This window comes from Fusarium odoratissimum (assembly GCF_000260195.1).
Source record: "Fusarium odoratissimum NRRL 54006 unplaced genomic scaffold supercont1.9, whole genome shotgun sequence".
NCBI lineage: Eukaryota > Fungi > Ascomycota > Sordariomycetes > Hypocreales > Nectriaceae > Fusarium > Fusarium odoratissimum.
The window spans coordinates 1,335,697-1,361,699 of record NW_022158695.1 but is presented as its reverse complement, the minus strand read 5'-3'; the positions used below and the strand labels follow the sequence as shown (position 1 = coordinate 1,361,699).

The window sequence follows — 26,003 nt, the reverse complement described above, 5'->3', positions numbered from 1 at the left end:
CCCCTACGATCAAGAAACTCTTCCTTAACCATATCCTCCCTGAGGTATACAAATATGCAAGAGCTTCGACAGGGATCGGAAAACGAGCGGCTGAGAATTATGCTAAGCTTCTCATTGGTCGTCCTACGCCTTTCTGAGTGTACCTATAAATAGAATAAAAATCTTTCGGTCTTGAATCTTCTAAGCTTTCAAACCCCGTTCAAGATGGATTGGTAAACTCCTAGAAGATGCATCATGATAAGGATCCATTTCAAGGCAGCTCTGGGATGGCGAGTGTTAAGATGCGGCATTGAGGAAATTTCTTGAACATGGATTTGTGCAAAGTAGGCTCCTAAAACGTCCAAGAGAGTTTGAATGACGAGCCGACAGTGTGGTATTCTTGTTTGATCGTAATCGTAATTGAAAAACCTTATAAATTAATGTCTAGTATAACCATGATGTACTGCTAGAATGGCCAGCTACTTCATGAAGGTACAGGGAAAACTGGGTTACACCCAGAGGAAAAACCCCAGACTCCAGTCTCCAACTCATCCTCACAAACCTTCAACACCAACAACCCAATGCTAACGAGTGTAGAACTCACCATCATTCCAAGTAACGGTAATAGGCCCTGAGCCGCTTGAAGTAGCGTAGGCTCCATACGTCTTGTGGTGAAGTAGTGGAGTATTTCTCTTGCCCATTGATGTAGACCTTGTATAAACCAGTATCGGCATCATGAATGGTGTTGACAGTGACCGTTGCACCAACTTTGGCAACTCCCTGAGCAATCATCCCTCTGCCTCCCACACCGTACAAACTTCCAGATTTATCCGCAGCCAGCATGAACCATGCGCCCTTGTTTCCGAGTGTTTGCTTCAGAGAGATTCGATCCCCTTTGAACGAGTTAATGGAGAATTTGCCAGTAAACTGGTGAACGTCCGAGTTATAGTGATCTTCGGAGCTGTATTCGGCGCGGAGATGCCCGTTGCCGCATCCGGAACCGACCTTTTGGCCGTTGGCCTTTGGTGGAAGATGAAAGGAGTCACCTTTGATTTGTCCTCCTGCGCAGTGCTGCGGGTTGAGGGAAGGTTCGACTTTCTTCCATCTTCCGCCACCGAGGGGAGTGGCGGCAAGAGCCAGAGGGACCAAGAAGGCGATGGATAGGTTGTTGAGAAGCATGACTGAGGAAAAAGGTGTAGTGACGGCGAGTGAAGGGCGTATACAAGCTGTTCGGAGAAGAAAACGAACAAAAAGGATAAAGAACAGAGTGGTTGTTGGAGGGTCAGAATGGGACAGCTAAAGTCTATCTAAGAACACGAGTTCAATTTTTCTTCAGATGTTTGCAGTAAAATAAACCGTATTTCATAGAACCTCTCGAGAAAAGGAGACACAGAACACAGATTCATAGGAATCATCAGATCCATCTTCCTTAATTTCCTAGGCATCTGACCCATGGCTTGTTACCCGTCCAGGAACTTCGAACATGTTTGTGGAGGCTTCATAATTGTGTTGATGATGGTTCGAAGGAGCCGAATCCTTCCTGGGCTTGCAGTAAAACAAATTATAGTACTTCGCTGTTGTTTCCATATGCATTGAAGGATTATAGTCAAACTTGATATGTACAACCCTCAGGAAAGCCTGCCGAGCTGTGTTTCAACTATAGTACATTTATCTACTATGCTTGATTGAGTAGAATGAAGCGCTACTAAATGCAGGCGGAAAGGGATACTTATTCAGGTTAGCATGCAGTCTGACTAAGTTCTATGTAGTGAATATGGGGTCTTAGCCATAGGTCTCAACTGCAAATAACACACCTAGCTTACAACTTCGATATTGCACCATAATTAATAGCTGACCTATTGCTCTAGTATAAATGCTGAGAAGTAAAAGGTCTAAGAATACGACTCTAGTGTATGAGTCCATGATAAGGTTAGCAAATACACTTCTCGTTCAACGGAATGGGCAGTCCATAGGTCAACGTTGCTTAAATAGTGCATTACTGTCATAAACATCACTATTTGTGAAAAGTGTCTCGACAGTAGAGATTGGCTGCTTGAATATAAACTGAGCCCAGCATATCTTGTATCACATGCAGTTGTAGTATATCTCAGTGCCCTTCAATTCTAATTTGGTTTATATATCGTCCCAGGCACCCATAAACTTTGTCAATTCAAATCAGTAGATATTAGTCTGCGTTCTTACCTCACGCTGTATGATAACCTTGTAACAATCCATGTCAAAATTCTTACAGGTCTGACATACTCAAGGAACATTGATAATGCCAATTTGATGCCGAGTCGTCAGAGATTTGAGCTAGACAAGGTTAGCCCAGAAGAGTAACGGGTGAGTTAAGCCGGATACTTCAGAGGAAGAATGAATGAACATTAAAAGTACTACGCTTCTTAATTTCAGTCAACATCTATACAAAGATTTGGGCGGACGCAGTCATGTTTGAGGCAATGAGGACAAAGTAGTGTCCTTCTAGGTGCTGCAACAACCCTGGAAAGTACACCATTCTCAGAAATCGTTGTTCCTCTCATGACAAAGCCCGATTTTACAATATATACTAACCGCAAAAGCATATCCGAGCTATTTTCCAAATCACTCTATCGTCAACTTTTTAAAATCTCGGCTGCCCCAATCTTAAAGGGAGCGTGGTTCGATCGAGTCGAATTAGTAAGCTCGTGGAGATTGGCATGATAACGCTCCATTTTCCTGATCTAGTGTCTTTTCTAGACCCAACTATGACCTTATCACAGCTTATCATCTAACAATTCATCTCCATTCTTATCTCCATTTAGAGTGGACCGCCGTTACATCGTCAAAACATTGACGTCGGTACCAAGGACCGGGTTTCTCATGCTACCAGCTTGTCGATTCGTTCAGTCGTCAAAAAAACGTTACATCAACTCAACTCTGCGCCTTGAATTGGAATCAGCCCACAATTCTCGCCAGAACAAACAGAGACTAAAAGAATATGGTCCTTGTCTGTGGAGAATGCCGAGGCGGCGTAAAGCGTCATCTATGGAGCCAAGGCAATGGATCAAGGCTGGTATTGGTTCTTCGAGACTGTTCCGGTTTCTTGGAACCCTGTATAGGATGACATATCAGACTCTGATATCGGTGGTTCGTCGATCTTTGATGGTTTAAGTATCTGGGACCTCGCAAATCCCTAAAGAAGCAGAATACCTTTCAGACCTCGCGGTATACGTCAAGATGGGCGATATCATCGATGCCGGAGCTTCTTCCAAGCTCTTCACTCCTCTGGACATTGGAAATGGCAAGATTCACCTAAAGCACCGCATTGTTCATGCTCCTCTTACCAGAAACCGAGGAACTCCGGTTAATATCGAGTCTACGCCGGAGAACCCCAACCGACTCTGGGTTCCCAATGATCTGATGGCTGAATACTATTCTCAACGAGCGACCGATGGTGGTCTCATCATTTCTGAAGGTCTCCCTCCTTCACTTGAGGGTAATGGAATGCCAGGCGTTCCAGGCATTTTCTTGCCTCAACAGGTAGAAGGCTGGAAGAAGGTCGTTTCTGCTGTTCATTCCAAAGGAGGTTATTTCTACGCCCAGCTTTGGCACTCCGGCCGCGCCAACATCCCTCAGTTGACTGGAACTCCTATTCTTGCTCCCTCTGCCACACCATGGGATGACCCCAACGAGACCTTCTCATATCCCCCACCTCACAGCACCACGCCCGTTAAAATCGCAGACTATCCACCTATCGAGATGACCGTTGATAAGATCAAGAGTACTATCAGTGACTACGTCAATGCCGCAAAGAACGCAATTGAAGCTGGTTTCGACGGTGTTGAAGTCCACGGTGGAAATGGATACCTTGTCGAACAGTTCCTCTCCTCAAACGTCAACAAACGAACGGACCACTACGGCGGTTCTGAGGAGAAGAGATGTAACTTTGCAATTGAACTTATGGAGGAACTAGCCAAGGCGATTGGTCAAGAGAACCTGGCTATTCGTCTCACCCCTTTTGGTCTCTTTAACCAATCTCGTGGTGAGAAGCGCGTTGAAACGTGGAGTCACCTCTGCCGTGAACTGAAATCCCGCTTGCCCAAGCTTTCGTACGTTAGTTTCGTTGAACCGCGGTATGAGCAGATCTTTTCGGAGGAGGAGAAACAAAAGTTCTTGGGATCTTGGGGTTTACCTACTGTCGATCTGTCGCTGTTCCGTTCGATCTTTGGAGATACACCATTCTTTTCCGCTGGCGGATTCAATGATGTTAACTCCTGGGGTGTTGTCGAGAGTGGAAAATATGATGCCCTTTTGTATGGAAGGTATTTTATCAGTAACCCTGATTTGGTGGAGAGATTGAGAAACGGTTGGCCGTTGCAGGCATATGATAGGAAGACGTTTTATGGGCCTTTTGAGGATAATGCTGTTGGATATACGGATTATCCCTTTTACAAAAAGGAGTAGTCTAGATGTTGAGTTACATAATATTCTGAATATGTTTCCCAGGAATAAAAGCTTGGATAGAATATAGGTAGAAGATGAAATATAGTAAAACATGAGCCTTAGCCTCCTAAGTAAGGTACTTATCGCCCCGAGACAATAGAGCTTCCGACACCCGAGTCCGTCGGTGTCAGGGGCCTTTTATCATCATCCTGCCACTCAGTAATCTCATTTCCGTGTCCGCTAATCTTTGAGCTCTGTCGATGCAGAGGTAAAGACAGGTCCTTTTTCCCTCCTAGTTTGTAACGCCTCACAAACCTAGACAAGCGCGACCCTGAAGAAACATGTGATGCTACCTCGCTTGTGTCCAAATAGTCAGGCGAAGTCTGCTGTGGTGTTGATGGTGGGGTGATGGAAATTTGTGGTTGAAGTGCGACAGGGCCTGTCTCGCTTTGGGCTTCTGCGGTTGATTCTGGTGTCTTTTTGGGCTCTTCGTTGATCGGCAACTCGACGATGTCAACTTCGCTTTCATCTTCGACCGTTGCACGTCTATCTGGAGCAGCAGAATCTTGAGTTTTAGACTCCATCGTCGCGATAAGTGGGGGTACTTTAACTCTATGTTTCTGTCGAAACACAGATATAGGCTTATAGAAAGTCGAAGTGAAAGTGCGTCTCTGTCGCATGCTTCTCAGCTGAAGTGTCGTCGTAGCAAGCTCTTTAATCATGGACTTGCTTAAGTTAGCGATGAAGTCTAAATCTTTATGAAGCTGATTACTTGCCCATGTCGTGCTAGGTTCCAATAGGACACGCCCTTCTTCTCGTCTCTTAACAATTAATCCAAGCTGTTGTAGAGCTTCAAAGCTGGCCCATTCTTCTCCAATAGCCAAGTAATCTTCCTTCATGGCTCTCTCATCAGTCTCCTTTGCTGGGTAGAACTGAGGTAAATACCCAGAATGCAGGAACTGCAAGAAGATGGGCTGTTCATTGATGAACCATGTTTCACCAAGGTCTGATTCGTTAGCAGCTGCACCTTTCAAGAACCCTATTTATTACGCACCGTTGCCTCGGATATACACAAGCTTCAAACCCTGCCCTCTTATTAATGTATGTGCCAAATCCAATCCATGAGGATTTCTAGCAGATTTATCGCCAACAAGCGCTCCCATGATCGCTCTCCCTGGATATCCTTTCTCAGACATGAATGCATCACAGTCCCAAATGGGCTCATCGCCTTGCCTCATGATACCTAGGTTAACAGATGTGAGATCAAGCTTGGGAGTCATTGGCCCAGCCTCAGAGTCTGTAGAATCTGCTTGTGGTAGAACAACAAAATTAGGTTTTTGGAACTTTGTTCTCGCTGATTTTGTCTCTGTGACCGGATTATATGACTGAGTTGGTGGGGGGGGGATATGTCTCTCCTGATGATGATGGGAAAGGATATCTATGAGAGGGGTTTGATGCACCAGGCATCCAGTTTGACTGGTCCGGAGATTTGTAAGACGGTGCATAAGGATTTCGAGCCTGACCGTACGGTTGGCCGTAGCCGCCATTCTGGTATGGCATAGTTGGTTCTTCCGATGCTGGTGAAGGGCCATTATTTCGAGGGGGTGCATTCGTATATCCCAAGGTAGGTGTCCTGCTTCGCGCCGGCCTGAGTATTCTGCGACCACGAGGATCAAACTCCGGCAGATTGTTGTACTTGATATCTTCTCTTAGGAACCTATTGCGAGCTGTTCTTGTTTCCTATCCAAGCCTTAGCATATCTATACACTACCGGTAATTTTGGATTACTTACTTTTCTCCAGGTTTTCTCTGGGTCCTCAGGCCCGTAAAGCGACTCTTCACTGTCGGAGCTGTCACTTTCTCCAAATGCCCTACTTTTATCAGGCTGATTATCCGCTTTCCCCTTCTCAACCTCGCTCTCGCTCAGTGATGTCCAAGCCAAAAGAAGTCGATTGACAATCCTTCCTGGTTCTTGAGGCTTGGGGTCTCGGAATCTCACTCTCTCCCGACGACCCCCATTGTGTTCAGAGTCATCGGAATCATCCGAATGTCGATGTTGGTACCGCACTTCTATCTTTTCGTCGCTTCCAGTGTCTCTCATATATGAGCTCTGATCTGGTGCTCCTTTCACTGGTATCTCGTTGAGAAATACAAGGTTGTAAAGAAACGTAGCTGCATCGCCGCGTCGGTGGAAATCAGGTCCAAACTGCGCGATGCTACCACCAGATAGTGGATCAAACCCCGACCTTCTGCGACGTCGGTAAACCCTTACTTCGTCTTCTGAAGAGATGCGTTCTTCATCTTTATCATCGATCGCAGGAACGGTATAGCGTCTTTCTGGACGTATTGGATCCTTTACACTTAGCGCAAGTGCTGAATGGACCTCTTCTTTCTCACTTGCAGAAAGAAATGCGTTGTCTTCAGAATTCTTGTTTTGGCCGTAGAGCTCCTCGGTCCGTACGTGTCCAGGGATCTCAGACTCACGCACGGGACTTGGTAGTCTTTTGCTTGTGCGAACTGGTGGACTTGGTGCTCTTTCTTGAGGAGGGTCTGGAATTGGCTCTGATTCATCATTCTGGAGCGAAGCTTGACCAGCCAGGATAAGGCTCTCGGCTTGGGCCTTGAATCTGTTTTCCACTTTCTCTTGTATTGGTAGACGGCTGGAAAGGTCAGAACCATTGTTCAAAACTGCCGAATGGGTGCTTACCCGCTGGTGGACTTGACCAAGACAGCCGCCGAAAGAATCGTAATTTGCAGGGTCAATGTGACCTTGTGTTTATCGATATCCGACAGCAACTTCGCAGCCTTGCGCCACTTAACCCTCCTCAAGACGCTCTCATCAGTTGCCATCTCTGAGACTTCTTGCTGCGTCACCTGGATATTCTTAACAACATGTCGAACAGCATCGCAAAACTGTGGCTTTGCATATGATTGCCCCGTTCTGATGATATCGCATAAATGCTCGAGGGTCACAGTCAAGCCAGACATCTCAATGGCGACAGATTGGATCTCCTTGGGTGCATTCCTCACGGTCTTATAAAGTCTGAATAGAGTATTGGAGAGCTGAGCGCCAGCTGACGCTATGCCTGCGATGCTGGCTATTATTGACAAAGGGTCCATGGCGAGCGATTACCGTTCAACTATCGCACAATTGAGAGGAAAGAAACAAAGGAAACCGAATCGAGGCTGTAACCATAGATTGTAGGCTTTTGAGGACTAAACTTGGTCGTGGATTGCCTTGCGGCTGCCTCTAGAGGCTGTGCACCCCTGTCTTACATCATGCATGTAAGACTGCCTGCAGTTGGCCTAGCAATCATGGCTATGCCTCACTCGATTGGGCCCCGCAGTTCCAGAATGAAACAATGACTTCCACTGAGAAAAGAGAGAGCTGCAAGATAGCCTTTCTCGGCAGAAGGGATAGAGAATATTGTGACCTATTCCATAGCATCCTGGCAATCGACAGTGTATACTTCATGCTGATGAGAGTCACAAATCGTCGTTATTACAAATGCTTCAAGTTCAGTGTCTATCTCCAAAACTCTCTGACTTTGTTCAAGGGACTTGCCATCATTCCGGTATCTCCATGGTTTCGAAGTGTTTAGACAAGAAGCACACATTACCAATTTCCTTAATGTTCAACTTCCGGTGAGCTTTCCGATCATAAAGTGAGACAGGGCTTAGTTCGTGCAACGCGCCACATGCATCATGTTCTCACTCTCACAACCAACACATCAAGGGAGAACAGTGCGGGGACTCATGAATAAGGTGAAATTAGAGGTCCATATTAGGCATCGCTACGTTTCGTATCATCTTTCGCCTTGCAATGTTCTACCTTGCTCGATCGATCAAATAACTCCGATCTCGATAGCCGAGACTTCATCTTAGCCATGCCCGCGTGTATATTTTCGGAACAACAGCATAACGTCCTCATTACTTGTCCTTGGATGCCATACCACTCGCTCCGTGCTTCTTCCCCCAATTCCTAACTTTGGCATCCATATCCCACCGAATAAACACCATAACAATCATCACAACCCAACTTAGCAATGTATTTGCCAAGCCCGCCCAAAATCCGCCACGTATAGCACCACCCATGACAGTAGTCATGACAAGTCTAATAATAGTGCTCGTCGCAATGAGTTCCTCTCCTCTCTCCAACCCCGCAATTGCACGACGAGCACATTCATCCGGTGTGAGGATCTGGTCACCCTCCTCCAGCGCTTTTGTAACATCTGTCTTAACCTTGTTCTCGGTGTCAAGTGACTTGGTTGGCATCGTTGCAGGGAAGACAGTGTGGATGCGCACGCGAGGCTCATTGGGGTGAGCTCCTGCGTATAAGTTCATCTCTTGTGAAAGAGAGTCTGAGAGTGATCTGATGGCAGCTTTTGAGGGCGAGTAAGGCGTGAAACCCGCAAAGCTGTACAACGAAACAAAAGAGCCCGTGAAGATGATGTGACGAGCCGTCGGTATCTTGACTTCTGTGCTCTTCTTCGTAACACTGTCGATAGCAGGCCTCAACCATGCATTCAGTGTAGCATGGGCCATGTATGCACTCGAGAAGTAATTACTATCCATCATAGTCTGGAGCTGCTCAACAGGTGTATCAACGAACAACGTCGGGTGCGCGCTTCCACTACAACACCAGACGATATCCGGCGGGCTGTCATTGTTCCAGGCGGTAACTTCTGCAACGACACGAGAGCATTCTGAAGCCTTGGTGACGTCGGCAGTGAGTGAGAAGAAGCGCTGAGATGAAGATGGGGCAGATTCTTCGACTTGAGTGAGAGCTTCTTTCAAGACGTTTGGGTCACGGGCGACTATAGCGACGTGCGCGCCTCTGGAGGAGAGTTGGCGCGCTGCTGCTAAGCCGAGACCTCTGGAACCGCCTGTAATTAGGACTGTCTACAAAGTGTTAGTGGGGTGGCTGCATTGAGGGAATGGAACGACATACTCTGCCCTCGACAGGGAATTCGTTCCGAGACAAAAACGAGCCCATTGTCTATCGGGAGCGGTATTTGATTGCGTCTCAGATTCGGCAATTATCTCAAATAAAAAGGAGGTAACAATTCAAACCCGTTGAAGTTGTCAGCATTTAAATAGCGGTCCACAATTCTAAACCGCCGCAAAGCGCTAATTGGTTTATTCCACAGGCTCCCAACAAGCAATCGGCTCGCCATGACCTCAATCACCTCAGGCCAGCACAGAATAATTTCTCGATCTCGTTGGAATTGAGCAGATCAAAAGGTTAAAAGAATGACACAGCAAAAGCAAAAAAGCATCGACAACGGCAGGATTCGAACCTACGCGTGCGAACACAATGCCTATGATGTCTCGAAGAGATAGCAGGGCATCGCCTTAACCACTCGGCCACGTTGTCATGCTGTGGCGATTGATATTACGGAACATATACACCACCCCTAGCTCCACCTAGAGACATCTGTTGGGGCCAGCTATCCACCGTGATCCTGCATCACTATCGCGGACGACGATTGCGGTGCTAAAGAGAGACTGAATATTTAGAGCAGCGCAAGTCCGGATTTTCTTTTTACTGCCCCTTCAGTTCCCTGTCAATGGAGGATCACTCACGACGTCTTTGGTCACTGCTCATACCCTCAATACCAGCACGACTTAGGCAGAACGTTTTGCTGACTCTATCAAAATGGTCTAAGATGTGATAAAACAATAATACAAAGAATAGGCTTTCTAAGATCCTCAAAGGCTTACTGACTTTCTAGAAAACTCTTCCCAAATTTAGATTAGATAACCCTAAGTTGATGAACTGCCCCTGGCCACTCACCATCATCCAGCCATCCTACGCCAGCACACCACAGATAATATTCATCATCAGTAGCCTCAGCATGAAACCTTTTTTATGCTGACATCTGAGCCTGTGCAGTGAAGTCTTACACTGATCGGTCAACACAACATCCCCAAGAGGCGTTTCACATCGATCAGCCGGCAATGCTGTGAAGTTTGAACTGCACCTAACGAAGGGACCGACTTGTCTCCGATATAATAACCACGGTAGACCTTTTCAGGAATTCCGCATATTCCACTGCGCACCCGTACCATCTCCATATGCCGCTTTCCTTTTACCCAAGAGCCTCTTACCTCGCCATCTCATCTCTCCGCCCCCAAGGACACAAGCACCACATATCTTGATCACGAACAATTGCTGAGGGCGGTAAGGCCGTTTGAATCAGTTGTGCTGTCCAGCTATAGGAATGGGGCCCTGGGTACACCGTAAACAAACCAGAGCCCAAGGAGGTCAATCTGTACAAGTATGCTGCCTGAAGTGTGTTATTTTGAGTTGACAGACCTGACAGATGATACTTGCATCGTGCGCCTCACTCGTATTTTTCGTATCAAGAGCCAAGGGCGACGTTGTTATAATTTTCCTTGATAATGCTAATTGGTTAAAGCGACACTTTTAGATAACTCTATTTTGCGAAGACTTTTCGGATCTCTCACTATGCTTTTCCATCCAATAAACCTACATGATGACTCAACTGGCGACCAACTGAACTTCCTGAGGTATAAATAGAAGGTTTCTTGGCCCCGATTCTCCATTGCTGAAGCAAAACACTGAACCCTCCCTCTTCTCAATCTCGGACCACAAAAGCCAAGCACAACCACCAATCCACGATCCACGATCTACACTCTACACTACGGACTCAACTCCTCTGCGTGCTTTATTACTTCATTCTCATGCAAAGCCACTGAACAACCGCCTACTCAGGACATTCTCGCAAACACACCTATCACCACCAAAGAAACACCGCCCCCTTTCAGCCATATCTAGATTTTACGATTTTCTAGTGTATTTCCCTTTTCTCATGCCTGTAGGTGTTATCTGCTGCATCTCTCGTTTAGTAGCTTTCTAACATATTATTTCAGCAGACTCCTTCTCCTATACCCTGGCACAAGAATCCTCTTCTGCTGCCGGCTGTTTGCTGCACTATCATTGCTATCATACTTTGGTCATGCATCATCTTCCCTAATGCCCCCCGGTGATTTGTACCAGTGGGTGACCATTGATCACCGCCCCCTTTCAGCCATGTCTGTATATTCCGCTTTTCCAGTGTATTTTGCTTTGGTCAGGCTTTATCTGAGAGGACCTCTGAGGCTTGGTGGGGCACTTCAATACGTGCCTATACCTCCTGCCCCTGAGAGCTACAGCTATGCCGCCAGTGTCTGGTATTACTTGCCACACAGGCAATGTTTTAATCAGTTCCTGGGTATACTGGGTCTTCTGTTCTGTGCGATGGGAGAGATGTGGATGAACAAGACAAGGTTCGAGACGGTATTCGAGGGGTTCGAACGCTAGAACTGGCGGGAACAACTGCTATTTGTCCTCACAACCTCATATCTGGCAAGTGGCCTCTTGACAGCTTGGGATGCTGTTCATTTGAAAGAGCATTAAGGATTGGATTCAATGACTGCAGGTGATTGATGCCTACAACAGAGTGGATGCCTAAAAAGAGGCTTTTAGCCGCGAGACCCCGCAGCGAATAGTTACGCATAGGCTTCGATGATGGCTATGGGGTCTAGAGATGCAAATCCTGTAAAGTACAGATGTTTCTTATAAACGAGAAGAGATGGTCAGTATCATAAGTCTTCAATATGTGCGACAGGGGGGGACTGGGCAAGGAGCTGGATTCGAACGAAATGAAGCCTTTTCTTTTCTTGGAAGCTACATTATTTTAAGCCTTGAATCCTGTAGAGCAATAAATGGAAGATCAGGCCAAGGTACACGATTATTTTGTCATATTCCTTACCCAAAAAGAGTAGGTTACTATGAGTTGGCGAGTATTCCCTCGGTGTAGCCAATACATGAAGTAATCTACATAGTTAAACATGTGCTCTCGGGAATTCCCTGACGGGTATCCTACTAAGCCTGTGTCTAGAGAACACCCTTTTCTACTTTCTCGTTTCTTGATCCGTTATAGTCATATCACATGTTTCCAAACCAGTGTTATACAACGCCAGCCAACTACCTCCAACAACCACCGCGTCACTCAAAATAGTGGTATATAGGTTTCTCCTGGGCTATCTTTCGAGGGTCACTCTTCAAATTCATGCGCAAAATACCATCGGCATTCCGTTCCTGCTTCTCCGGCAGCGCTCAGAAGGTATTCATCTGCCGAGATCTTGCGTTGACAACAGGGCTTAGACTTAAAGCGAATTTCCGAATACCCTTGTTCCGAAATTATACATTGTTGAATAATACAACAGTAAAAACAAGAAGAACTTTGTTTTGTGGCCATGGCTGATATTTTGAAGGCCCCTGATGAGGACTCTAGGTGCGGTTGTACACCCGACATAACATCGTGGTGAAAACATCGTCCTTTGGGATTATGTCGTTAACCAAAGACACCTAGAGGATCTTTTGCACCAGGAATCTCGGGTCTTAACCATTTCGAATCCTGGACTAGTGACTAGTTTCGACAGATCAGCATCTCTTGGAGCTATCACGGTAGCTCCCATTTGAGAAAAACAGCAACCCGAGTTTGAAAGGTAAGAAGACATCTGGGGGTGGCCAAGGTACATTCGTATCCAGAAAAAGAACGTATATGCTGCTGGGCTCCACCCCCCAGAAAAGATACTGGCTATAAGATAATCAGAAGGTGTATGTCATTCCAGAATAGTTGCAGACCAAGTTGAATATGATCCACACAGTATGGGCCTCCGGTCCGCTCAGAGGGGGATACAGGCCATAAGATGACGAATGGCGAATGGCGAATGGCGAATGGGTATGCTGGGATGGTAAGAGAAGAGCAGACTTTACAGGTAGCAAGGGAGACCATGTCTCATCCAGTGAGAGATTCCGACTCTGAGAGTTTGGTGGCCTCGAGGCGGTGTTGTCGGGTTAACACTCGAATAGGTCATAGTGTTTCGCAGGGAGCCTAGCCCCAAGCTGATGAGTGGCTAATCCTGATGTTGGTTTGCCAGTTGCAGCAGATTTGGGACCACAGAAGTAGTCAGATTATTGGGCATTATAGCCCATGGAGACCCTTTCGTATGATGACAGGGTCATGGCTTCGTGGTACTATCTGGACGTCCAGTTGCAGAATGAAGTCCATCATAATCGGAGATCCATGCGGTCCTTTGCATGAAAAGATATAGCCATGCAGCGATGCGTCCAGAGAAGGCGGGCAGACTTGCAATTGGATCCTTTCTGAACGAGTGTAACAATATGTAGTGAACATACGGGATTGATACAAAATGGTTCGCGACGAGGGTGAGTAGTCATATACGGCTTGGCGCAAGGAGAAGCTCAATACTCAGCCCTTCTAACATCCCCCGGTACCTGAAATACTTGTGTATCGTCACTTTGAGAGGCTTTGCGAATAGCCTCGATGGCGTTGCTGTACTGCCTGTGAGAGTCTGAGTTGGGAGCGTCAGGAATCTTGACGCCTACTGAGAAGATAAAAGGAGGGTAGCTAAGGGCGCCGAGAACTCTGGTCAAATCTTTCGAGAAGGCGAGAATCCGAGATTCTAGATGAGAGCACTGACCTGGAGACCGGTTGGAAGCATTCCGGAAATCGGACTTAGGACAGCTCCCCAAGTTGAACTCAAAAACAAGAAGTTCGTAATAGCGTAGCCTCCATGGCCCGCTATTTAAACTGTCATACTGGCCCAGGGATGTTGTGTACGGCAAGCCCGGGCTTTCTCTGGCTACTGGCATATGACCTGTGCATGATGGCCGCTGCGCAGCTGGAATCCGGACGATTAAGAGATCTCAGGTAACGATAGACTGACTTGAGACAGATGTACCTATGACGAAAGATGGACGTCCCGCCAGCTCTAATAAGACTGGTTTGAATAATGTACCGGGCTCGCGGTCGGGTGATATGCATAGTGCAGGTGCTGTCAAAAGGTTCCGCAAACTTTCCTAGCCCAAAGAAAGCATCCTCCAACCCGATTTTTGGGGAATGGTTGAAACTATTGAAGCCGGAATAAAATCCGGGCAATGACACAGTGGCAGGCTCAGAGTACCTAGACCAATGGAAGAAAGGCCGTGTCCATTGGGCCCGGCGTGCTTACGATGACCCTCGGAGTACCACGGAAGGAAATTATCCCCACGCCAAGTCATACTGATAAATGCAGCAGGTCTCCAAGGTTGACAGCCTCTGGTTGATAGAACAAGATAGATAAAGGTGAAGCGCAGGGACCTCTGCCAAGCTCGCTGACACCCATGGTTTAATTCAAATCGATTTGGTCGGAATAACGGAAGCCATCGGGATCGAACCGGCAGTCAGACAGCAAAATGCCGATAGCAGATAGATCAGGAGGACCGAGGCTAATACGAAAGAGGGGGTGGGAGCTCCCTCCGTCCTGTATTTTCGGATCCAGGCAGACTTGAACATCTGAAGGACTTCTGACAGGTAGTTCAGGGTCCGGAGTGGTGAGCCGTAGCGCAGTCAATGAAATACTGACTGGCCCGTTCGTGGAAGCTTTTTGGGTAGAAGCCTCTTTTAACCTCTCAACCTTATCACAACTTGTGTGGGTAGCCTCAAGTTTGGCCGTATGATAAGGAATCCTTCAAATAGCTGAGTGACCCCAGGAACCAACTAGTAAATCCGGCAGAATGGGTGTGTAGGCTAAAACGATGTTCCTCTGGGCTTGCCCGTGATGGTTTTCAAGGAGTCTGACGCAAAGCCGAAGAGAGTGGCGCTGATATTAATGTCGATATTGTAATAGTGAGACCTTTTAAACGGAAATAGTCTCTCGATGTCGCAAGATCAAGTTAACAGAAGGAAGGAGGTGAATCGGATAAGATGTACACCTAAGAAGGCCTTTCATGTGATGATAGGCCTGTGGCTTGTTGAATACATAATTTGAAGCCTAGGGCGAGATATCCAAGCAAACTTTTGAATGGTCCGTCCAGAGGGGAACCATAGACAAGCTTGAAAGTCTAAAGGTCTTCCTTCTGGCAAATGGCCCAGGGTCGATTGGCTGAATAGGACTGATGTGAAGTATTGCGATCTGACAGTCAGAGGAGAAATCATTGAACTCGTACCGGAAGTCAGACAACTGAATTCTCACAGGCCCGGAGGACCCAAACTAATACGAAAGAGGGGGTGCCCGGGCTGGACCGAAGTCCATGTGGGCTTGTCGCTAAAGATAAATAGGGACGCTGGGGAAGAGCCTGGATCCGACAAAGAAGAAGAAAAGAAGAGAAGAGATCCAGGCTCACAGAACATCTTGAAATACCCAGCATCGTTCCAAACGAGGGCGAATTCCCTTTTAGAGCAACTTCCATTAATATTGCGCAATTGAGACAGCAGGAACGCACTATATCAAGTAGATAGGGTAAGAGACACAAGAGAATTCGTCCATGGGAAGTGGCTACCAGTTAAAGGAATGGTAGAAGAAAGTGCAATCCAGTAATTGGTACCTGGAAATCCAATAATCACCCATGGACTTGACCTTACCGCTTGGTTCATTCATGGTTCGCCTCGCCATAGCCATACAGGTAGAGTAAAACCCAGATATCAGCGGTGCCCTTTCGTAGACTGACCTCACGACTAGTCGAGGGTGTGGCTTGACTACTAAAATGTGCTTGTCAATTATGAGCAACGTCACTTTCGTCGGGTATTTCCAGCGATCTGGGACCGCGTTCGTCGCAGGGCCATGTAGGCCCGGAGAGACAGACATGGTCTTCTCTCCACCAACTACCCACACAACAGCCCAAGATATAAAAAGTACGGCGAAATTTTTATGCCTTACAATTCCTTGCACACATTTCTAGGGCTCCAAGTCTCATGATTTCTCATCCTTTGCTCTTTGAGTTTAAAAAAGAAAAAGACCAGAGCGCAAGAACATAGAGTAATCTAGTGTATATGGCATTTTACAAGTAAGATATAAACAACAAAGAAATAATTTATTCTTCCTTAGCGGCCATTGGTAGTACCTTGAGATAATGTGTACGAAGGTATTCCTACTTACCTTACCTAGTAGGTAGATTAGTACTTATCTAGGCCAAAGAACACAGGTGTACAAATACACTCGATGTAGCAGTTTGTTGGCATCAGATACCTACTTAGCTATAAAACTATAAAATACATTTTCACATATATCCAACTTCATAGTCTTACAAACATTTACCCATCATTCAGAGTCTCCATGCTCAAAGTTCAGCTCGATTTGTGCGATCCTCGGATCGACCATCTCTCTCGTTGTAAAAGTGCTTCTTTGCAATCAGCCCCTTCATGCGTCCCAGGCGACTCATAAGACTGGCATCGTAAGGAGGTCCCTGCATCATGGCCATAACAAAGGGTCCCTGAGCACCCCAAGTACAGCTATGCAAGTGATCTGAGATCTGCTCAACCAACCCCTCGAGATCACCGAGCTGTTCGTTCGGGAACAAACCAACTGGTTTCATCTCGTCAAGAGCGTCAAAGGCGGATGTAGCATCGCCGTAGCGCTTCCAGTGGATTTCAGCGAGTTTGATGAAAAAGGTGGTTGATACGCCGAGAACGTAAGAGGAGAGGCCGAGTTCCTTGACACGTGGGAGGATGTTGAATGCGAGGATAGATGATCTGGCAAATGCGGTGTCGAAGAGATCGAGCCCGTAGATGAGATACTGAGGGTACAGATGTCCGTGGATATCCATAACAGGCTTCTCCCCTTCTGCCTTCTCTGCTTTCTCGGCCTTCAACTTTTCAGCTTTCTCCTTCGCAATTTGCTCTTTGGATTTCCGACCCCTCTTTACCGCTGTGTCTTTCTCGACAATACCCAGCTTCCCAGGCAAGGAGAATACCTCTTCCTCCATGACATTCCAAAGCTCAATGTCAGTCTCACAAGCCTTCATGAGATCCTGCACTCTCTTCTTCTCTTTCTCCCTAATCTGCTCATACTTTGCCCACTCACGCATCTGTTTCTTCTCCGCCTGATCAAGCTCAGCCAAGCTGTAAAGATTAGGGCGCTTCGGTGCAAGTTCGAATTTGCCCAGAGCGTTCTCGGCAGCTCTTCGAAGAGATGCTGGGTAACGCTTGAGGAAGTCATCGCTGAAGTTCGAGTTGTGGGCCTTTTCGACAAGTGTGTTTCCTCCACGTGCCGCATCTGGTCGCTGTTGGTTTGGTGGTGAACTTGTAGGTTGAGTTTGGCCAGACTGAGAAGGCTTTTTGTTTTTGGCTAAGCGGCCTTGAGCAATATCGTCGAAAATTCCTTTGAAAATTTCTGTTTCCGTCGGCGTCAAAGTTCCTTGTCGTTCAATCTCAGTTTCGTTTGCACTTGTTGTCTCCTCCTCGTCAAACTCGAAAGGAATCTCAGAATTATCAGCTTTTCTGAGTCGTCTTGTCGAAGTCGCCACTCCCGCTCTTTGAGTGAAAATAATGCTCGCAGGACGTCTACAAGCGAGCTGCAGTGTCCTTGTTTGATACAAGAACGGTAAAAGATTTCGAGACATTTTTTATGTTGCGTTCAAGGACTAGCTAAAACATTTAATTCACATGAGATTTTCTGAGGCTGAAAATTGATACTGGTTGAAAATAGTGGTCGGTTGAATCTCGGATGAACGCGTAGGCACCAGCGCGTGACTTCGCGCCAAATTCAATTAATGAGTCGCGCTTTGGTTTGTGCCCTTCACGTCACCATTCACGATCCTCCCACTTTTGCCGTTTGCGCAAAACAGCACAAGCACTCGAATTTTTTGCTCTGGGGAGGCTATTACAAGGCCATACTTGTCACATTTGCTTCACGGACCTTTGTTCAAACTTACTTTTCGTGCCCCTCATTCACCGTGACCATGCCTCCTAAGAAAAGCGTCGACTCGCCCATGAGCGCCTTCGAGCGTAGGCGACAAGAGAATATGGCGTCAAACCAGAAGATTCTAGCCGATGTCGCCGTAGTCGCTAAGAAAGTTATGCCGAAACCCCCAAAGAAGTCAACGCCAACCCGATCGAAGACCCGGACGCCTGCGAAACGGGAGCCTGCGATGCCGACTCGGCAGTCCTCACGACTCGCTGGTCTCGATGCAGACAACGATACACTAAAGCGAAAACTGGCTGTCGAAGCCGAACATGTCGCAGCGGAGGCGAAGGCTAAAAGGTTGAGAGTAAATGGAGACTTGAAACTCGGCGATATCGCCGTTGAGGGCAAGAAGTATCTCGCTGGTGTGGACGGGTTTAAGGGCCTCGTCCGTGGTGCGCAGCCCGGAGTCCGAACGTTCACGGAGGAAGATATTAAGGAAACCACCGACAAGGATTTGAAGGAGCTGCGAAACCGTATGGGCGGTTTGAAGTTATACGAGCACTGGGCTCCCAATGGTAAGTAGTGTCTCGCACAAGCGAGAAGCATGTCACTAACCACTGGAACACAGACATCAAGATCACACCCCAACGTGTTTATGCTCTCGGCCTCCACCCCACCGAGTCGAAACCTCTTATCTTTGCTGGTGACAAAGAAGGTAACATGGGCATATTTGACGCTTCGCAGTCTGCTCCTGAAGTCAGCGATGAAGACGAAGATACATCTGTGCCTGATCCTTCCATATCTGCGTTCAAGATACACAGTCGCACGATTACTTCCTTCGTTTTCTCTCAGCAAGATAACAACTCTGTTTACACGTCTTCATACGACTCGTCAATCCGGCGACTGGACTTGAACAAAGGAGAGTCCTACCAGGTATGGGCGCCATCAGATCACAATGAGGACCTGCCCATTTCAGCTCTTGACATGGCAGAGTCGAACCCCCATATGTTGTACTTTTCTACACTCGAAGGCGGTGTCGGCCAGTACGACACTCGAACCTCCGATGACGCCGAAATTTGGACACTTTCGGACCAGAAGATTGGTGGATTCTCTTTGCATCCGCTCCAACCTCACTTGCTCGCGACTGCATCGTTAGACCGCACACTTAAGATTTGGGATCTTCGCAAGATCACTGGCAAAGGGGATCTCAGACATCCTGCCCTCCTTGGAGAACATGGATCGAGGCTGTCTGTATCGCACGCATCTTGGAGTCCTGGTGGCCATATTGCGACTAGCTCATATGACGATACTATTAAGATCTACAACTTCCCTGACGCTTCATCTTGGAAACCTGGCCAGGACATAAGCATTGAACCTACCCATCAAGTACGCCACAACAATCAGACTGGTCGTTGGGTGACTATTCTGAAGCCCCAATGGCAGAAGCGGCCTCACGATGGAATTCAGAAGTTTGTCATTGGCAACATGAATCGTTTTGTGGATGTTTTTGCTTCAGACGGTAGCCAACTGGCTCAGCTTGATGGAGATGGTATCACTGCAGTACCAGCCGTTGCACACTTCCACCCATCTCGCGATTGGGTCGCTGGTGCGACGTCCAGTGGTAAGCTTTGTTTCTGGCAGTGAGCCTCGGATTACCGGTTTCAAAAAGGGGCGCATGGAATCATCAGCATTTAAGCGGGAGTTTTGGTTTGCTATATCTCGTGAAAAATGGATCAGGTTGTCGGCAATGGCGGAACGGAATACGCGTTTGTTGGAGTAGTGTAAAATACGAATGTCCGAGTACGAGAGTCGAGGACTGTCGGACCCTTGTTTTAAACAGTTGCTTTTCTGTACATAGAGGCTGAGTCGATCACGTTTTAACGTTTGTGTGGAATCTACTGCTCCTAGCCACTCAAGATTTCGCCCCAAAGTGAATGACAAGCCATGGCGTTCCTCTGACTCAGGCACCGAAACTTATCGCATGGACGCTCATTATGACGTGGATTCACAAACAGCTGATCTCTCTTCTCTGAGTGAGGGCCTTTATGGTCAGCATGGCAAGGGCACTATTCACATCATCTGGGCTTGTTTTCCCACTTGACCAATGCTTGCATGTGATCGATTCACGGTGTTGAAAGATGAGCCGCCCGATTGGCGTCATTTTTTATCGATAACAATTTCAGCCAATCATAGGTCATTCTGGACTCACAAGAGTGGATAGAACACAAGGGTTCCATCATTTCCCCAGGGTATTTCCACCGCTGAGAAGGTCAGATCCACTAGCCGTCCCCTAAAACCCCACTGGAGATTCAGGCAGATTGACCTAAAAGCCTAGGCAGCGTCAGCCCCAGGGTCAGGTTCCTTCTTGATCAGGAATGCCGTGATCCTTATCTTGATCCATGCTTCGTTCGTTTCCTTGCGATCCGAATGTTTGTTTCCTCCAACTCCTCTTTATGTTTGTTTTTGTTCTCCCCAACAATAACATTCGTACCGTAGCGTAACACTCACACAAGCGAATCTTCACGAATCCCGATACGCGCAGTGGATGGCATCAACTTCGAGTCGTATTGTTTCCCCACGATAGCATAGCGTTGGCTGTTTGCGGCGCAAACCGGGTCCATATTCACGACTGCATGACCACTCGCATCCCATCCTCGGACCGTGTCTAGAATTTAACGCTCGATCTAATTAGACTTCGCACAAGAAATATTGAGGCGACACGTTCGCGGACCATCCCATCCTTCCGATCGCAATAGTACCACGACTGTAAGCGCTCGTTGACCTTCGCCCCGCTCGACTTGACCGGCCATCATGGCTTCTCAAGCTGATGATGCTCCGGCCCAAGCCAGCATTGGCGCGGGGGACATCAAGGAGCATGTCCACGAGGAACTCCATCGAAGGAAGCGACAAAACTCTACCGCGACCGTGTTTCCCGAGCCTCTACGAGAAAGCGATGCCGAAGACGAAGAAGAGGATGACACTACACAAGGGCCACCGATGTTCATGAACATGAACCAGAGCATATTCGGTCTTATTGCGACTGCTAGCTCTCGTGTCGACTTTAATGATCGATTCGATGGAATGAGTAGTGACGAAGAGGGTGAAGGATCATCATCACAACATAGCCGTGACCATATCGCACAAACATCGATCCTACAACCAGGAGGCAAGGGAAAGGACAAAGGACACAGAAGGAAAAGGCTTTCGGAGCATAAGTTGTTGCGATCGCTACCTGCGTTGCCGAAACTTCGTTCCCGGCATAAATCCCAGCCATCTCGACTATCTGCTCCGGTTGAGACTGCTGATGAATCCGACGTGGAAGACAACGGCACTTTGTCGCCTGCGCCAGCTCTTACCCTGACACGCCAAGATACGCAAGGTGTCATGAGTAGGATGTTGGAGGCCAAGGCGGACTTGTCTAGCAGACCCAGCTTCGATCTGGACCGGTTATCATCTGATGTTAGTCGATCTAGTGATGGCGAGGTAGTCTCGGCTCTGGCAAAGAAGCTCAAGGAGATTTTCGAGTTTGATACATACGAGCAAGTCATTGAGGGTTTGTTAAAGTTTGATCTTGATCTTTTGTCTTAGTATGCTAATCGGCCATAGAATACCCCTGCTGGCTGCTACAAAGTGTCCTTCTTCAAGGATACATGTACATCACTTCCAAGCATATCTGCTTTTACGCATACCTCCCCAAGAAGGCGGCATGTCATGGACTCCCCAATTGCGAGATAGTTACTAACATAAGTTCAGAACGAGGCCGTCAAGTCAGGGTATCTATCGAAGAGCGGCAAACGCAACCCAAGCTACACAAGGTTTTGGTTCCGACTAAAGGGCGATGTTCTGGCATATTACAAGACTGCGACAGACGTTTACTTTCCCCACGGACAGATTGATCTGCGATATGGCATCTCGGCAAACATTGTGGACAAGGATAAGGAAGGTCTACATTTCACAGTTGAGACACATCATCGAACGTACAAGTTCAAGGCCGACAGTGCTCCAAGTGCGAAAGAATGGGTCAAGAGCCTGCAGAGAGTCATCTTTCGAAGTCACAACGATGGTGACAGCGTCAAGATCTCATTACCGATTAAAAATGTAATCGATATTGAAGATACTCAGATGATTGCATTCGCCGATACTTGCAAGGTTAGAGTCATTGACAATGACGAGACATATGCTATTGACGAGGTAAGTGCCCAAAAATCTTGGAAAGCTCTCCACTAACAGCCACAGTACTTCTTCTCTTTCTTCAGCTTTGGGAAGGACGCCATCAATGTGCTTAAGATCCTCATTGAGGCTTCTGCAGAAAGCCGGTCTGCGGAGAAAGCTGTGTCTAGCCTTGAAGAGAACGAGAGCTCTCAACCTCCATCTGGCCGGACATCGATGGCAGCAAGCCGTCATCTTCCCCAAATTGACAGACTACATACAGGAAAACTTCCCGATACCGTGAAGGCCACACTGGCTCCCATGTCGCCACTATCGCCTCATTCGCCAAGCCAACTGAGCCCTCGAGCAAGTATGGACGCTCCACGATCAAGCTTTGACGGCTTCAGGAGATTTGGACGCAAGAGTATGGATGTACCAAGTTCCATCGGAGACTTCAGCCCTCGCAGGAGCTTCAGCGGCACCAGACGATCAACGAGTCGTCATCAACACGGCAGCACGACTCCCAGACAGCAACAGGCTCAGGACTCGGGAGATTCGTTTATTCATTCATCGATTGACAACCCAAGTATCTCCACGCTATCACCGTCTTCGTTTGAGGATCCATCCGCGAGCCAGATTCTTCAAGGAAGCGAGGTCTTTCACAGCCCAACGATGCGACGCTCTGCTTCGGCATCTAGAAAGCGCGATCAGTCTGGGAAGAAAACGCCTCGGAACTCTACTTCCAATCGAGAGCGCCCTCGCCACATTCACCATGCAGCAACGACAGGTGCTATGCAGGAAATGGGTGGTGAACCGAGTGATTCTCAGCGTCCAGTAACACCAACACTCAACAGTATCACTAAGATTGGAGCATATCCCTTACAACGAGCTAACGCCTTTGCGGAGTATCTAAGTCGTACAAGCCAGCGTATGGGTTCTATGTTTGCGACCGAGTCACTGGGGTATGTGGAAAAGGTGCATGGCATGTGGAAAGGAGAACATAGGCATTACGATGAGCCTCAAGAGCTCAAGACCGATGATGATGCCGATGATATCGACTCTGACGCGGAAGACAAGACACAGACCGCCATGGATCGATTCCGAGCGCATTTCACCTTGCCCGAGTCAGAGAAGCTTGTTGCAACGTACTTTGGGGCCATCTTCAAGGTCTTGCCTCTTTATGGAAAGTTCTATATCAGTGATCGATCATTCTGCTTCCGAAGCTTGTATCCCGGCACAAGGACAAAGCTCATCCTACCTTTGAAGGATATCGAGAATGTCCACAAGGAAAAGGGTTTCCGGTTCGGTTACTACGGCCTTACCGTCGTCATTCGTGGTCACGAGGAGCTATTCTTTGAATTTAGACGACCAGGGCTCCGAGATGATTGCGCGGTGACGCTGCATCAACTCATGGAGACTAACCGTTTTCTTGAGAAGTCTGGTTTCCTTGACCAAGAGGAGCAAGACGATGAAGAAGCTGCTGCTGCAATTGCGGAGCGCGACGCCCTGAAGGCTGCGCGACAGGACGAGTTTGTCAACCACGAGCTGGAGCTACCACGCGAGACCTCTGGAGTTTCGAACGCTCCAACAATATTGTTTGACAACCCCAATTCGTCCGGTCTTGCGTTCAAGCCGCAAAAGTCGATGAAGATCACATGTCTCACCATCGGATCTCGAGGTGATGTGCAACCATACATTGCCTTGTGCAAGGGTCTTCTTGCTGAAGGCCACAAGCCTCGGATTGCCACACATGCGGAGTTCCAAGGATGGATTGAGTCACACGGTATCGAGTTCGCCCGAGTTGAAGGCGACCCTGGTGAGCTGATGCGTCTTTGTATCGAGAATGGAACGTTCACTTGGGCTTTCCTTCGGGAGGCAAACTCGACCTTCCGAGGATGGCTTGACGAACTTCTTGACTCTGCCTACACAGCATGTGAGGGTTCTGAACTTCTGATTGAGTCTCCTTCTGCCATGGCTGGCATTCACATCGCGGAGAAGCTTGGTATTCCCTATTTCCGAGCGTTCACTATGCCCTGGACTAGGACACGAGCATATCCTCACGCTTTTATTATGCCTGAGCACAAGATGGGAGGTGCATATAACTATATGACATATGTCATGTTTGACAACATCTTTTGGAAGGCTACAGCTTTCCAGGTGAATCGATGGAGAAGAAAGACGCTTGGCTTGCCCAGCACCAACCTTGAGAAGATGCAGCCTAATAAGGTGCCCTTCCTGTACAACTTCAGTCCTAGCGTGGTTGCACCTCCTCTGGACTTTTCGGATTGGATTAGAGTAACTGGCTACTGGTTCCTCAATGAGGGAGGTGACTGGGAGCCGCCTCAGGAGCTGCAGGACTTTATCGCCAAAGCCAGGGCGGATGGAAAGAAGTTGGTCTACGTCGGTTTTGGCTCTATCATCGTCAAGGACCCTGCCAAGATGACACAAGAGGTCATCGACGCTGTTCTCAAGGCAGATGTTCGGTGCATTCTGTCGAAGGGCTGGTCAGACCGTATCTCACCGAAAGACGACCCGTCCAAGCCTCGCCCCGAAGAGCCAGAGATGCCTCCAGAGATCCATGTGATCAAGTCCGCACCACACGATTGGCTCTTCAGTCAGATTGATGCTGCTGCGCATCACGGTGGTTCTGGAACAACAGGCGCCAGTCTGCGTGCCGGTATTCCTACCATCATTCGTCCATTCTTTGGCGACCAGTTCTTCTTTGCTACGCGAGTTGAGGATCTTGGTGTTGGAGTCTGGGTGAAGAAATGGGGTACCAACAGCTTCGGTCGAGCCCTCTGGGAAGTGACGCGTAACGAGCGCATGATTGTAAAGGCTCGTGTCCTTGGCGAGCAGATCCGCAGTGTAAGTCCCCCTCGACTCTCAGTTCCACAAGTCACTAACATCCACAGGAATCGGGTGTCGATAGCGCCATCCAGTGCATCTACCGCGATCTCGAATACGCCAAGAGTCTCATCAAGCGCAACGCCGGTAAGGCCGCACAACACGACGCAAATGAAGACGACGACACAGAAGAGAGCTGGACATTTGTCGGAAGAGACGAGCCAGATCCCGACGCCGTGACGAAGAAGCTGAGTGAGGGTTTAGTAGACACTGAGAAGCCGCTGTCTTTGGGAAGTCAGGCGCCTTCAACTGCTGCGGCATGATGTACTTGTCGCTACGAACTGTTATGTGTGGGGGTTTTCTTTGGTGATTTTATCTGGTTGCGTGCTTGTTCTCCTGCATTTAGGTGATGGCTTAATTCTGGTCTTTTGGATGACTTGGAGTCTGGATGGATGGCTTGTAGATAGACGTATGATCTAGATGTCATAGACTACGTATGAAGATAACACTACTTCGTCTTGGAAACTGACAAGCGAGGTTTGATGCTCTGACTTCGATGATGAGACTGACAATTGGTACCTACATAATAACTTATTCCAATGCAGTTCGATGCCTTGATAGCGAGCCTCATCGCCCACATGGAGCTTTCGCTGAGTTTATCCCACCATTTATCCACTATTTGCTCATGCGCTCGTACCTTTTTTTATTGAGTCAAGTACATCATGTGGGTTGTTTAGTCTTGATTGTAAGGAAAGTTAAAAGCTGTGTGACTTTGGCGAATAACTCAGAAGCCTCTATGAACTCTCCGAACTCTTCATTGACAAGTTGTCACGTCACTCCAGCTTAATCGGGACCATGAATCTCATAAATCGCCATAATAGAGTTATAAATGGTTCACGGTAGAAAAGATA

General features: G+C 47.7%; 7 protein-coding genes and 1 non-coding gene across 9 annotated transcripts; 3 read left to right on the top strand and 5 right to left on the bottom strand.

Annotated features, from left to right (window-relative positions):
* Window positions 1–585: 585 nt before the first annotated feature.
* Window positions 586–1,158, bottom strand: FOIG_06877 (uncharacterized protein; the record flags this gene model as incomplete). The annotated part of the gene is made up of 1 exon (XM_031206115.1): window positions 586–1,158. One exon carries the CDS (start codon window positions 1,156–1,158, stop codon window positions 586–588), a length of 573 nt encoding a protein of 190 aa, XP_031064839.1.
* Window positions 1,159–3,195: 2,037 nt separating this feature from the next.
* On the top strand, window positions 3,196–4,435 carry FOIG_06876 (uncharacterized protein; the record flags this gene model as incomplete). The annotated part of the gene is made up of 1 exon (XM_031206114.1): window positions 3,196–4,435. The coding sequence occupies one exon, from the start codon at window positions 3,196–3,198 to the stop codon at window positions 4,420–4,422; it is 1,227 nt and encodes a 408-aa protein (XP_031064838.1). The 3' UTR covers window positions 4,423–4,435.
* A 106-nt stretch (window positions 4,436–4,541) lies between these two features.
* FOIG_06875 (uncharacterized protein) lies at window positions 4,542–7,521 on the bottom strand (the record flags this gene model as incomplete). Its single annotated transcript, XM_031206113.1, has 5 exons — window positions 4,542–5,407; window positions 5,456–5,765; window positions 5,788–6,133; window positions 6,168–7,061; window positions 7,109–7,521. 5 exons carry the CDS (start codon window positions 7,519–7,521, stop codon window positions 4,542–4,544), a joined length of 2,829 nt encoding a protein of 942 aa, XP_031064837.1.
* A 630-nt stretch (window positions 7,522–8,151) lies between these two features.
* On the bottom strand, window positions 8,152–9,467 carry FOIG_06874 (uncharacterized protein). The gene is made up of 2 exons (XM_031206112.1): window positions 9,353–9,467; window positions 8,152–9,303 (listed from the first exon to the last, which is right to left on the bottom strand). The coding sequence occupies exons 1-2, from the start codon at window positions 9,395–9,397 to the stop codon at window positions 8,332–8,334; spliced, it is 1,017 nt and encodes a 338-aa protein (XP_031064836.1). The 5' UTR covers window positions 9,398–9,467; the 3' UTR covers window positions 8,152–8,331.
* A 213-nt stretch (window positions 9,468–9,680) lies between these two features.
* FOIG_06873 lies at window positions 9,681–9,778 on the bottom strand. Its single transcript has one exon. It is a non-coding gene; the product is annotated as a tRNA-Ser (tRNA).
* A 6,610-nt stretch (window positions 9,779–16,388) lies between these two features.
* Window positions 16,389–17,852, bottom strand: FOIG_06872 (uncharacterized protein). Its single transcript, XM_031206111.1, has one exon. It carries the CDS (start codon window positions 17,813–17,815, stop codon window positions 16,535–16,537), a length of 1,281 nt encoding a protein of 426 aa, XP_031064835.1. The 5' UTR covers window positions 17,816–17,852; the 3' UTR covers window positions 16,389–16,534.
* Window positions 17,853–17,978: 126 nt separating this feature from the next.
* On the top strand, window positions 17,979–20,166 carry FOIG_06871 (WD repeat-containing protein). Its single transcript, XM_031206110.1, has 2 exons — window positions 17,979–18,674; window positions 18,728–20,166. Exons 1-2 carry the CDS (start codon window positions 18,155–18,157, stop codon window positions 19,741–19,743), a joined length of 1,536 nt encoding a protein of 511 aa, XP_031064834.1. The 5' UTR covers window positions 17,979–18,154; the 3' UTR covers window positions 19,744–20,166.
* Window positions 20,167–20,478: 312 nt separating this feature from the next.
* FOIG_06870 (sterol 3beta-glucosyltransferase) lies at window positions 20,479–25,697 on the top strand. Of its 2 annotated transcripts, XM_031206108.1 has the most exons (5): window positions 20,479–21,652; window positions 21,706–21,803; window positions 21,853–22,290; window positions 22,336–25,113; window positions 25,161–25,697. In XM_031206108.1, the coding sequence occupies exons 1-5, from the start codon at window positions 20,911–20,913 to the stop codon at window positions 25,413–25,415; spliced, it is 4,311 nt and encodes a 1,436-aa protein (XP_031064832.1). In that variant the 5' UTR covers window positions 20,479–20,910; the 3' UTR covers window positions 25,416–25,697. The 2 variants fall into 2 exon arrangements, with proteins under 2 accessions (XP_031064832.1, XP_031064833.1); XM_031206109.1 differs by having other exon boundaries at window positions 21,706–22,290.
* Window positions 25,698–26,003: the final 306 nt, after the last annotated feature.